The sequence below is a fragment of the Durio zibethinus genome, chromosome 1 (genome assembly GCF_047325235.1).
Source record: "Durio zibethinus cultivar Kanyao isolate XHJ-2024 chromosome 1, ASM4732523v1, whole genome shotgun sequence".
Classification (NCBI taxonomy): Eukaryota; Viridiplantae; Streptophyta; class Magnoliopsida; order Malvales; family Malvaceae; genus Durio; species Durio zibethinus.
The window spans coordinates 29,171,727-29,186,422 of NC_143162.1; the positions used below are offsets into that span (position 1 = coordinate 29,171,727).

The 14,696-nt window shown below is 29.6% G+C and overlaps 1 protein-coding gene across 1 annotated transcript; it reads right to left on the bottom strand.

The window, feature by feature from the left end:
* Positions 1-8,829: 8,829 nt before the first annotated feature.
* On the bottom strand, positions 8,830-12,637 carry MMD1 (RING/FYVE/PHD zinc finger superfamily protein). The gene is made up of 3 exons (XM_022910587.2): positions 12,202-12,637; positions 10,855-11,098; positions 8,830-10,771 (listed from the first exon to the last, which is right to left on the bottom strand). The coding sequence occupies exons 1-3, from the start codon at positions 12,491-12,493 to the stop codon at positions 9,220-9,222; spliced, it is 2,088 nt and encodes a 695-aa protein (XP_022766322.1). The 5' UTR covers positions 12,494-12,637; the 3' UTR covers positions 8,830-9,219.
* Positions 12,638-14,696: the final 2,059 nt, after the last annotated feature.

Here is a 14,696-nt window from a genome sequence, read left to right on the forward strand (position 1 = left end):
GTCAACAAAATAGGTATGATTAACATCAATGCTCCAACTTGAAGGGGAGTGTAAAAATATCAAGATTTTTATCATAAAATCTAAACTGTTAAATATTAACAGATTTTGATTTTAGGTGATTAAGTTGTTATTTAGTTCTAGAATTATGCTTAGGGAGATAAGAAGTTAAATTTTAAATTTAGTCTATTTAAATCCTTGCAACTCTCATATTAATCAATATGAAGTTATATTCTCTTTCTCTTTTTTTATGTTATGTTTTGTTTACAATACTCATATTCTGAAAGAATTTCTTGAACCCAACAAAAGTATTATGGGTCTTGAGCAATTTTGGCTATAAAATTAAAGAGAAGGATAAAAAGCAAAGCACAAAAAGGTAATAATGAAAAAAAATAAGGTTTGCTGAAGGGTGGCCATGTAAAGTGAAAAAGGGAAGAGAGATTGAGGAAACGAAAATAGTTACATTAAAAGAAAAAGTAAAAGTTGTCTTTTTGATGGCAAATTCAACTTTGATGAATCCAAAACTATACCCATTAAATTCATATGGTATTGTAATTTTTGGTGGCCATCTTCGATTGTTTACATGGCGACCATTGCCTTTTTCCCAAATTAGCAGAAGAGCTAGTCTTGTTGGGTATTTGTGTTGGTTCCATGTTAACAAAAAAAAAAAAAACTATTATTCTTCTTAATTTGGTACAAGGAGAAAGGGAAAATGAAAAAAAAAAATTAAAGTAAAAGTGATGTCGAAGGAAGTCAATAGTGGACTAGCTACTTGCATAATTATCAAATGAAGCCTAATTGTTCATTGAATTCGAGGTGGTTATTCATGGGCTATCACCATGATGACAATTCATTAGTTTTAATTGTAATCTTTAATCCATATTAGTATCAATTAGCAAAAAAATATGAATAAAACAATAATATTTGCTCTTTCTTTTGTTATGCTTTGGATTTTTTTTTTACTTAATTTTTTTCTAGTATTGATGCCTAGTCCTCCTAAGTTTTGAAAATTGTTAATGCTTCCAATATTTTGAAAACATTTTCAATATAATTGCCACATGGGGTGAACAATTGATTTTAATGCCAAAACCTAAAGAAATTCATCAAAACTGCCAAAGCTTGAATTCCAACCTTCTTTTTGTGGTTCCTTATTTAAAAAATTTAATTCCCAAATATGTTTTCAAGTTTAACAAAATAAAAATAAAAGAAAACAAAAACTTTTTAAAACATAAATCATAAAACACAAAACTTGTAAGTCATAATAATGGCAAACGCCAAATTTCTTAATTTTATGAAATACTATAGTCATCCATACTATTAATTTTGGCAAAATTGCTTAGCTCTCAACTTATCCATGTCAACTAAGCTTTTTCTTTTTATTTTAACTTTTTTTATCCATCAATCTGTCCATCCATAAGATAAATTTTGCAAATGTATGGAGAACATGAGTTTTCATTGGGAATACCACGTGGTTGTTTCATAGTTTTTTTTCTTTTTTGGTTTTTGTTTTTTTTTTCTAAAAAAACTGAAAAAAAAAAAAAAGGAGTAGTTGTTCTTTGATTTAACCAAAGAGAGAATGAAATGGTATAGGTGAAAGGCTTCTGACATGAAAAACTAACACGTTTTGACTTAAAAAAGCACAATTGAAAACAAAGACTAGTCTTTTTTTCAATATTTAGTTTTTGAATACAATCTAAAAAAATCCAAAAACCATATTTTTTTATATAGAAACATGATTTTAGAAAAGCCAAAGCCTATATTTGTTAGCATCACTTTTAACATTATATTGCTTATGATATGTAATTTTTTAATATAATACAAAAATAAAAAAACCACATTTCTTACATAGAAACGTGGTCTTTGAAATGTCAAAGCTTGTTTTTGTTAGCCACGTTTTAAACATTATATTGCTTATGATACTTAGTTTTGGAATGTAATCCAAAAAAATACAAACTATGTTTCTTATATAGAAACATGATCTTTGAAAAGTTAAAGCCTATAGTTGTCAGCTCCACTTTGAATGTTATATTACGTAGTTTTTTAATACAATCCAAAAAAATCCCAAAACTACGTTTCTAACATGATTTTGAAAAGCCAAAGCTTGTATTTGAAAATGTGGTTGATAATTTATTAAAGATAACATTTTTTTTTGTTTCAAAAAATGATTGATAATAAATAAAAAAGTTAGATATAAAAGTTATTTAGGCCATGTTTTTTTATGTTAGAAAGGTGGTTTTTGAACCACAAAAATCATGTTTCTTACATAAGAAACATAATTTTAATGTAAAAAAGAAATACCACATTTTGATAGTATTTTGACTCTTTTTATGATAAGCCAAATGTCACGGATGATGTTTCTTTTTCCTTTTCCCATCTCTTTTACGTGTGCCAAAGGTTGCATGTAAACTTATTTTTTGATCTAAAAAAAACCAGAGGTTACATGTAACTCATTTTTTTATTTGAAAAAATTATAGAAGGGTTAGTGAGAGAAGATTTCCATTTTTTGTTTTTTTTTTCTTCTTTTTGTTTCTCTTACCCACTAAAGAAAAGGTTGGATGCTTCGAGGGAAAGCAGAAAAAAGAAGATGGAAGAAATGAAGTGATAGGTGAAAATGAAGAGATCAGGCTATCTCAAGCCATTCCAATGTAAGTGCCACCAGCACTTGCTATTTTTTGGGTTTATTTTTTTTTTTACTTTTTGATCATAACTTTTTTAGATCTAGAATCTTTGAGATAATTTTCTTTTATAAAGTGATTAATAATGGAAGAATAATGTGATTATGATAGCGATTGAAGAATGTTAAAAAAATCCTCATAATTTTAGATGATTTTTGGTAGAAACTTGATCTTAAAACGGTTGGGATCTCATTTAATAATGATGCCTCTAAAAAATTTTCAATTGCTGAATGCAAAATATGGCTAACTTCTAGGAGCCTTGAAAGGGACTTGCAACTAGGGATGACAACAAGTCGAGTCGGGGAAGGTTTTTGTTTGTCCCAAATTCAACTTAACCCGATAATTTTTTTTATTTTTTATATCCGAACCTAACCTTACTCGATATTATATAAAATTGTACCTGATCTGACTGACCCAAAATTAATAAAATATTATTTTTTAATATAAACATAAAATTAATTAAATATATAAACATCTATCTAAATATAAAATTAAATAAATAATTAAAAATAATTAATATATATCGAGTTGGATTTGCCTAAAACCTATCCTGATTTTTTTACTATTACCCAACCTGACTCAACCTGATACCTAATTTTCAAAAAAAAAAATCAACCCTAAGAGGTTAAGTCCCATCAAAACCTATTGAGTACGAGTTGGACTGCCTTCCTTACTTGTAACTAAATGAATATTGCCTTGTAGTTTGGAGGATTTGTACAAAGGGACTATCAAGAAGATGAAGTTTCTAGATATGTTTCTGATGATGGTGGGGTAATCTTTTACTTTCAATTATTTGGACTATAGGTTTTTTTTTTTTTGTAAATTAATGTAATTAGGTAATGTTTAGTGTTTTTATATTGATTTTGTTATAGTATTGTATTATGTTGGATTTGTTGGAAGGCATCAAAACTGTGGAAGAAGCAGATCCAAAAAGAGTATGAAGGTGGTCATAACTTTGATTTTTTATTACCAGTGTCTGATATAGGTGTGGCTTTTAGATTACTACTCTTCTAGATTGCTATGAGTCATTAGTTTTGAAATTTAGAAATTAAAAGACTCTACATATTTCCTGAATAATGTCTAATTGCTAGCTGTCTTTAATTGATTTGTTATCTTTGGGGTCCATCCCATTTATTTTCAATTAAATTAGAAAGATAAAACTTTGAAGTTTTGAAATGAAATATCAGGAAGATCATCTTTTAATATGTATTGATCTTTGACTTCATCATAACTATGAAGTTATTGCAAGGCAACAAATTTTAAGCTATGGGCTAATGGGTTTAGCTTTACTTCTGCTTTTAGCAAAGTTTCATTATTTTTGCAATTTATCTCCAAAAAAATAAAAAAGGTTATACCCTTACATCTTGCATACTCTTACATCTTACCCATTACCATGTATGCTTTGAGTAGAGTTTTTATTTTTATTATTGCATATTTTTGTTTTTCATGTTTATTAAATTGAATTGTTCTTACGTGTTTTAATACCATATTCCTATTTTTATTTCTATATATATTCAATGATAAAAATTTTAAATTATGGATGTATTCTTGATTGAGTTTAATCTATTCGATATTATCTCATTTTTGGAAATCAATGTTCTAGCATTATCTGTTTATTGTTAACATTTGATTTAAAATCTTGATTCTTGATTGATTTATTAGATGTCCAAATTTGATTTTATCTCATCACATCTAACGTTTCAAGATTGGTGTGTGAAGTGTTCATTGATATCACATCCTTAATAGGCATGTAAATAATAACATACATCTAAAAGTATGTTTTCTATATTGAATTCATGACTCAATGCTCATGGTATCATTTTAATTGGAAATCAATGTTTTGGCATTATCTGTTTATGGACACCATTTGATATAATATCTTGGTTGATTTGTTTTTTAATCTTATTGTATCGATTTTAGTGTATTTTTTTATCTTTTATAAACATTATTAGATATAAAAAAATCTTTAAAAACAATTGTTGAAGTTCTTCAAAAGATAGGTACTTATGAAATTAAATCAATGTCATTCATATATATTAACATGCATAGAACAAAGCTTGCAATTGAAACCATTCATTGTGATGATGTGCATAAATATGGACCATTCTTGAGTGTGATTGACAGTTATTAAAGCTTATTGTTCCATCAATCTATTTATGTTGTTGCATACTTTCACAATCCATCCTACCGATAACTCTTAAATATTTTATGGTACAAAACTAAAAATACATTGATTTGATGCGTATCTTTTCTTGATTGTTTGTTTCATCCATACTTAATTTCCATTATTTTTTTGTTATTGAAGAATCCTGAAGTAATTCACGGTTTATATTAAGTGTCTTGTCCGACTAGAGGTCGACAATGGAAAAAAATTTCTACATCCATGTAGATAATGATTTCTCATTTCTACTACATTTTACATCTAATTTGATAATCAAATGGCATATGTCAAGTGATTTGGTTGCTTCCTATGCTTTCAAGATTAAACTATCCATAGAGCTCCATTAATGGTTGTGAAAATAGTCAACTGGCCGTGTTATTTGATTATAAATTAGTTAGAAACATTTTTATTTGTTTAAAAGGATTTTTGGAAATTATTTGTAGTTAGTCGATCATGTTTATTTAATTGATTTGAATTGTGTTGTTATTTTGTGAGAATCTTTTGAGTAGAGGATCATAAGCTTAGTCATGTGTTAAGAATTTAAGTTTGGTTTACTTTTTTGACCTTAGCCAAAGAAAAAGAAAATAGATATGAAATCTATTTACTTTCTTATTTTTAAGAAATAAAAAATTTAATAAATTATAAACTAGTTTTAGATTATAAAAATAATTATTTAATTTAATAAGTAAAAATTTTTGAAATTACAGCATCATATAGGCTCATTGCTAGTAAAATTAAAAAGGAGAATTAGGATTAACTATAACTCTTTAGGTTTCTTGAAGCTGATTATTCAATATTTAACATGAATTAAACCACCTTAATCACCTTAGGTTAATAAACAAAAAAAAAATTTTCTTTATGTAGTAATAGTATCACAATATTGTCCCAAATGACACCGTTGCCATGTCAAAAAGCATAAAAGCCTACATATGTATGAAAATGGTTAGGATTGAAATCCGATAAGGAGAAAAATTGATGCTTATAGTGAATGGTGGGATGAAAAATGACATGTTAGTGTTTTTTTACCTAGAAGTTAGATGTTTATTAACATTTTAAGATAATATTAAGAAAACTACTTTGAAAACTATTTTACAGGAAATGCTTGATGCTGTAAGATTTAAGTAAGAAAAGGATTGATCTTGAGTTATAAGACCTTTTAGATATAATGTTTATGGATGCAATAGCCATAGGAGACCATGTGTGGCCACGTTCCCTAGATGTTCTTTGAAGTAGCACATTTATAAAGGATGTTGCAACTTACGAAAGGGTAGACTGATTGAAATGGGGATACACTACTTAAGACTAAGTTGAAGTTTGAGGTTAGGTCTAAACTCAAAGCTTTCGATCAAGGGAAACAAGTTAACCTCGATGTTTTACATACGAAAAAAAAAAAAGCAAGCTGGAAAACTTGTTCTTCTAGGAGCTAAGAAACTGTCTTTTGAAGTTGGATAAATTTTGTGATAGTAACTATAGTAGGAAGAACTCAGCTTACATATCTTATGGTTTTTTGTTCTCTTTATAGTATTACTGAGGCAATGAAAGTGTTGAATAGCATGGAAGAGGAAATTCCAAAAAAAAATAGTCTATATCATTTCGCCACTAAACTTTTAACAGATAATGTTAAGAGAGATTTTCCTAAAACTTCTTGAAGATACCAAGGCTTGGTGGTTAAATATGGGATTTGATGATAGCACTAATTTCTATAACTTTTGGCACAAACAGCAGCTTGAATTTCAATCATATCCACATGTACTTTCATCCATTTATCCTAAAGTGCGTTTTGTTAGGAATAATGACTTAAATCCCATAACAGATTTATTTGAGATTGGTTAGATATTACTTGATGGATAAGAAGACTTACAGAAAAAGAATTCTAAAAGAAAAGTGATTCTTGATAGAAGAATTTTAAGAGAAAAAAAATTCTTGATAAGAGAATTCTAAGAGAAAAATGATTCTTGATAGGTAAGTTAGTATACTTATAAATATGTGAAATCTTTAAAAAAAATATGTAAGAGAGTTGTAGGGTTTTATAGGATAGATATCTCATAGGACTAACAAAGATTAACATATTTATGGGTATGTATGTTACAGTGGACTATAAGATACTGAAAAGGTCCATATAGGTATGCTGTATATGTTGGAGTGGACTAGAGGAGACTAAGATGATCCACATAGGTATGAGTGTATGAGTGTATATGGGTATGCGTTTGCTTGAGTTGAGAACACTCCATAAGATTAAAAGAGATTTAGAGAGTCTTATGAGTATTGATTGTTAAGTGAGGTTAATGTGATTTGTATGTTTATAATTCTCTATAACTAGTGGATATTGTTTCTCATCCGTGAACATAGATCGATTGGACTGAATCAAATTAAATTGTTATTTCTTGTGTGATTAATTAATTATTTAATTATATTTCCACTGGCGTGATTGATTAGAAAACTTTTTTGCCTAATAAATTGTATCAGAGCATGGTTCGAGCCATGGGAAATGGCAAGTCTAAAAAAGCTCGACTCAAGGAAAAAGTTCGAGTTCGTGTTTTGAATATCGATTTGCATGAAATTTGAAGACACGCAAGAGAAGATGATTGCGAGACTTTCATTGTAGGTAAAGCCAAGTATGTCTAGTATGAAAATTGATGATTGATGAAATTTGAGTCAAGATGGAGATTATTGGGAATAGTGACTCAAATCCCAAAATAGATTTATTTGAGATTAGTTAGATATTACTTGATGGATAAGAAGACTTGTAAAAAAAGAATTTTAAGAGGAAAGGGATTCTTAATAGAAAAATTTTAAGAGAAAAGAGATTTTTGATAGGTACATTAGTATGCTTATAAATAGGTGAAGTTTTTATAGGGTTAAATATGAGAAAAAGATCCAAAAGAATTGTAAGATTTTATGGGATAGATACTTCATAGGACTAGAGGAGATTAACGTCTTTATGGGTGTGTATGTTGGAATGGATTATAAGAGACTGAAAGAGTCTACATAGGTATAGGTGTGTATATTAGAGTAAATTAAAAGAGACTGAAATGGTTCACATAAGTATGGGTGCATGAGTGTATATGGGTATGTGTTTATTTGAGTTGAGAATACTCCACAGGTCTAGAGGAGATTGAGAGGGGCTTATGAGTATTGATTGTTGAGTGAGGTTAATATGATTTGTATATTTTTAATTCTTTATAACTAGTGGATTTTATTTTTCATCCTGAATATAGGTCAGTTGGACTGAATTATATTAAATTGTTGTTTCTTGTGTGATTGATTAATTATTTGATTATACTTTCACTGACTTGATTGATTAGAAACATTTTTTGTCTAAGTAGTGGTATCAGAGCTGTCATGATCCTAACACCTTTAAATACCTTAGTTTGATGTTTAATTTGGTTTGAAAGTATTTTCTACAATCTTATCTTAAGGTACTTTAGGTACCTTGTGTTTTGTATTATCTTTGGTATATTTTGAACAAATCTGGTGGATGTATTGTAGTTATGCAAATATTTGATGGTGATACTCTGCTTATATTGTATTCAGTGTCTTCGAAAGTTCAACAAGTGTGCGGACAACATTTCTCTTCTTAAATCTGGTTTCTGGATTCAATCATTGTTTTAGGGAATTGATATATCTAATTGTGCAGATGGCATTCCATACGATTAATAAGAGCAAGGAATGAAGCAAATGTTCAATTTTTTAATTTTGGTCATACAGTGGCTGATATAAATATATTAAGAGAATTATAATTTTAAGGAACCATGCTTGAATTCAGCATATATGAAGTTACATGGTTCTATCTCAATTTTTTTTTTTTTTGTAATTCCAGAGAAGGTATTATATCTTTTCTTTTAAAATTTATTTTCTCTCTTTCCCATTCTCTCCTAAAATCTTCAGAAGTTTGGTTATAAATGTTTAAAAAGAAAGAAGGGCATACCAAGGTATGCACACAGAATATGCTCTAAAGAATCTTCAGATGTCAGAAGAATTGAAAATATACAAGAATTTACTCATCACCCAACCATGAGGGCAAATGAAACAGCAGTATTTTGCCTGCAAGTTGTTCCTAAGAGTTATGCAGGATAATCTTTGTATCAGATGTCAAACGTTTTTTTTTTTTTGGCCAACAGATGTCAAAAATATTTGACTCTATACTATTCCTATCTACGCTAGTGTATGAAATCAACCTACAGATTAGGATCTGCAGCAATGCTGAATCAGCATATTCCGATGGAAACCAAGCAAAAGTATTTAACTCTGTTCTATTTCTATCTATGCTAGTGGATGAAAACAAGAAGAAAAATTCGGAATCTGCAATAATGATGAATCACCATCTTATGGATATCAATCAACAAACTGACAAAGACCTTTTAGTCCTTGATAAACACTCCCTGATCATGGCAGTAGTCCGATGCAGTTGTCATACTCGAAGTCCATCCCATATACAGTTGCTGAGTCCAATAGCAGATCATCAGAATTCTGCAATGCGAGGGGAGAGTCATTCATTGGAGGTCCAAGAGAACTGCAGCACCCTGGGCAGACAAACAATGGTGGCACAGCCTCAGAGTCCTCTATGCCACAGCACCGTGTGTGCTGCCACACCTCACAAACGTCACATGCTACCATCCTCTCCCCATCATCATCCTGAGCCCCACATTCGCATCTCATTATCCAATTGTGAGCGCCACCTTCATGCCTTAGCTTACTGTCCCAATCTATTCCACTCCCTCTGACCAGAATTTCTGCACCTGACTCAAGAGCTCCAAATAGCACATCTTTATCCTCCATTTCATCCAGGTCGCCAATCTCCGTCACCACAAGTCTATCCATAATACAATAGGTATCTCTCAGTGCTTTTTCAGCTGCTTGCTTTAGGTCGAAGACTGTCGCATGTAATGGAACCATGACAAGTTCACCAGCAGGTGGTTTCTCGGTCAATATATTGTCTACATCAAGCAAACTGGGCATGACTTGGCAAAAGAATCTCAACAACTGATCATCTTCATCCCTAAAAGGCCGATCCTTAACAAAGTGTTTGCTATCTAGAACTGCCTGAGTAGCAAGTTCCAGCAATTCTGATTCTGGATAGTTCAGCAGGATATTATTATACAAATACACCACATCATTGTAAGCATCAGTTCCAGGGATCAGAGCGGGCAAAGCATCTGGTAGAGGGGTTTGATGTATTTCCTGTTCTGCTTCTGTCCCATTAACCCCATTGTCTAAGTCCTCAATCGTGTATTCTAATATCCGAGATGTGTTAATTCCACGGCGGACAATGTGACATCCAACAATTACATTGTTCATTGATTTCAAAACATAATCCAGCAAACCTGTATCACCAATATGCATCCGAGCTGCATCTCTTAGATCTTGCCTCGTCATCCTACCATGACCGTACTCAGATTTATGTTCCTTCAAAGCTTCGACAATCACCTCTGCTGCAAATTCTAGCCTTTTTGCAGGCCATCGGCTATCCATATGAGCTATGACACTCGTAAATTTCTTACATCTCAAATATTTTTCTTTCGAAGTGGCCTTCTTGTGGAGTGATATTCTCATTGAATTTTTCTGTGTAGAAGCTGGAGGAGCGGTTGTAGCTGTAGCCAATTTCTTCTGCAGTGTGCTACGAGATTTGATAGTAAGCATAAACTTGAAAAGATCTCTGATAGTAACCAACTGGCTTTCACTTAGATCTCTATAATGCTGAACCATGCACTTGATTCGTCTGCACTGGTCCCTGTCACTGAAATCTTGAATAGTTTTGTCAAGTTCATGGGAGCTGAGAATTTCAATTGCTCTATCATAATTTTGCTCTAAAACACCATAGCTTCCACGGCAGAACTTGTAACCCCATCTACCAAACCATGTATGTCCATATGCGACTCCATGGAGCAAACGTAGATCCATACCGTGCTTCTTTGACACATCCTCCACTGAGATTTTCCTGAAAAATGAAAGAACGGTCATAAAGTAACATTCTTAAATGTTTACTAGGCTAATTTGAATCAATCAGTAAGTTGGTTTTACCGTGCTCTAAGAATTTCACAGATACGATCCCAAAGATCCATGATTTCCCTGCCACAAAGATACTTAGAACCACCTTCAATTCCATTGACGCAGAGCAGATGACCAAATCCATTACAGTGAATCAACCCATGCAAAAGATGCGAGTGGATGTTTAATACACCAGCATCTAGAGGCTTATTCCAGTCTCGATCATTTGGTATTACTACATGATACTTCCTTTTTGAAACAAAATGGTTGCCCCAACCTAAAAGAACACAACAGCAAGAAAAAGTCAGTTTTATTACTAGGAGAATCAAATGCAGGAAGAAGGCAACTAATTGAATCAATAATATTTAGCATCCATAGTTTCTGCCATTTACTATCAGGCAGATTAAAAGCAAGAGTACATGGCTAATCTCTATTTATTGGAGGCAATCCTGAAAGGCTTAGAGATATTGCATTCCATTGAAGATGGTAATGATACTTTCATATGGCATGAAAATTAGCATCCACATGGTCCTTCATGCTTAAATTTAGCCGAAGACTTGTAGTATTTGATTCTGAATCTGTTAACATGCTAAAGTTGCAAAAAAAAAAAAATTAAAGAGAGAGAGAGAAAGAGAGAGAGAGAATGGAATTGGCCTCAAGGGAGATACAATGATTTAGTTGATAGTCCACCTATGCAAAGGAAAATGGCTGCCATCAAATTACTGGAAATACAGAAAAGCTGTCACTAGGAACTTCCTTTGGCAAAACTCAAAGGCAGTTGTAGGTTGCTTGGCATAAGTTTGTATGGCTTCAATACTATATTTCTCAGATGTGCCTCTTAGACTGGATGTCAATTATAAAAAGAACTACGGTTAAATGCTCAGAAAACTGAGGGATTGCTGTACCACTTCCCTGTTTACTCTCCGATAATTCCGAGGAAACAAGAGATTATGTTTTCATGCATTGATCTGATCAAAAGCTAGTAGAATTTCCAGTAAAGAAGGCAGTTGATGGTTCGATTTCCAGTAAACTTTTCTGAACAGTAGAAGATTTGCTGCTATGGTGGGAAAGAAAATACAGAAAAACTCCTCAAATTATACAAACCCCTATACAAGTAAGCTTCTATGGCAGCGATGAGGTCTAAAAGAAAATATCATAGGAAATCTAATCTTTGTTACTTTTCCATAATTAATTTTCTTTTATCTAATAGCTCCATTCTAGATGAAAAGTTGTTTCCAAAAGAAAGACAAACAAGAAAGTAAAATACATGGAATTAAATTAACCAGATTAATCCTAAATAGAAACAAGAAAAACCCCACTTGGGAAAAGAAAAGAAAAGAATCAAATGCAGAAAGAGAAAAACAAAGGAAAAGGCCAAACCTGTACATCTGCAGTGATCACAGAAAGGGTTTAGAGAGCGGTTAACATCCTCTTCAATGATGTATAGAGGGACGACACAACTCCTGTCATGAACAAGGAAGGTGCACCAAATGGGCATTCCTTTGACGCAGTAATCTTCAGTCTCAGCACATTGTTTAAGGAAAAACTGAATGTTATCTCGAAATGGACCGGTGGGGTTGATGGGGCAACCAGGTTCAGCAAATGAATGGAACGCAAATAACTTTGGCCTTCTCTTTCTTTTCCTGAAGGTTTCTAGGATTGGAATCGACATTTTTTAAGCAAAGGCTTTTTGGTTTTCTTCTTCTTCTTCTTCTTCTTCTTCTTCTTCTATCTAAATAAGATTTTGAGTATATGAAGATGAGAGAAATCAAAGAAAGCGTTTTTCTACTTCTCGGGGGGTTTTGCTACTAACTGACTCAAGTTTGCAGTTAGTTCGTTAAGACTGTGGGAACTTTCCTTGCTCAAATTTAAAAAAGTCATGCTATTTTTATTTTTTTTTTTGCGTAAAAAGAAGTCAGCTCTTCTCAAGAAAATGAATTACAACAAAGCTCCTTTCTTTAATGGGGTAAGTTTAAATTTTTTAGCTTCAAGGTCAGCAAATAATAATCATTAAATTTGTATAATTAAATGTCAATTATTGATTAAATTTTAAAATAGAAAAGGGTAAAACTTACTTATCAAATAATGAGATTGTATAATAAAATTTATAAAATTTTATATATAATTTAAATAATATTCACTTTATGTAATAATTTCTTATTTTTCACTTTATTACATGTTTATGAAATTATTTAAAAATAAAAAAATAATTAAAAATATTTATTTTTTAAAAAAATTTAATATAATTGGTATCTTTGAAAATAGCTAAAAAATATTATAAAAATAATTCTAAAAAAATTAAAAACTATTAACATAACAATTCTTTCAAAGAAAAAATTAACTTAAAAAAAATTTATAATTTAAATAAAAATAAAAAAATTATTAACATAATCAAATGAGAGAAATAACAAAATTTATATCAATTTATGTAAAATGACATAGAAGTGTCATAACATGTTAAAAAACAAGCTATAAAAATTTTAAACGTAATTGAATGTAAAAAAAAGAATTAAAAGAATTACTTTAATGTAAATAATTAAAATAACATGTAAAATTTAAATTAAATATTTTTTATAAATATATAAGACAATAGATAAAAATACATTCAAGGATAAAAATTAACGTAAAAAATGATATTTTAAAAAATAATAATAAAAAATTTATTAACGTAAGCATGTTAGAGGAGTCTTTAAACTTGTGTCATTTAGCAAAAAATATGTTAGAAATATCGTAAAACTTAAGAAATAATTATGATAATTATAAACTTAATGAAATAAAATAATAACTATAAAAAGATATTATTGTAATATAAATAATTAAGATTGCAAAGTAAAATTTTAATTAATTATTATTCCTATAAATATATAAAAAAAATCTAATAAATAAAAAATATAGATAACATGAATAATTGAAAGGAAAAGTAACATTCATATCATTTAATGAAAAATGAGTAAGAAGTGTCATAATATACTAAAAAAAAACTATGACAATTATATTGAAAGTAAAAACAAACGTAAAATATATTATTGTAACATAAATAATTATGATGGTAATATAAAATTTTAATTAATTATTGTTATATATATAAATAAAATAGATATAAAATAAAAAACAAATTGGTAACGTAAACAAGTGTGAAAAAAAGTAAAATTAGTGTCATTTAGCGTAAAATATGTAAAATTTGTTGATACACAAAGAAAGAGTTATGACAATTCTAAACATAATAGAAGATAAGAATAATCGTAAGAAAATGTTATTATAATGTAAATAATTATACTTGTAATATAAAATTTTAACTTATTATTACTCTTTAAAATTTATAAAGAAAATAGCTGAAAATTGAAAAACAAATAGATGACATAAAATGAGATCATTTGGTGCAAAAACTGAAAGAAGTGTTGTAATACACTAAAAAAGAGTTATTGTAATTTTAAGTGTAATTAAAGGCAAGAATAATCGTAAAAATAAATTATTATAATTTAAATAATTAAGTTGCCAATATAAAATTTTAATTAATTATTTTTTTAAACATATAAGAAAAATAGCTAAAAATTAAAAATATATATTAGTAATGTAAAAATGTGAAAAAAAAAAACATAAAATTAGTATCATTTAGCATAAAATTTGTATAAATCATCGTAACATGCTAAAAAGTACACATGGTAATTCGTATATTTGTGTCACGTAAAATATTAAAATTTGTGTATTTGTTTTGTGTTTTACATGAAAATTACGTGTTACAATTCATATCAACACGAAAATATAAAATGCTTTTTTTTTGTTTTGTTAAACTCATATATAATTATTGCTAAAATTTTAAGTTATGTCATCTTTATTTCTTATTTGCATGTACTGTTACCATGTCGTGCCACTTT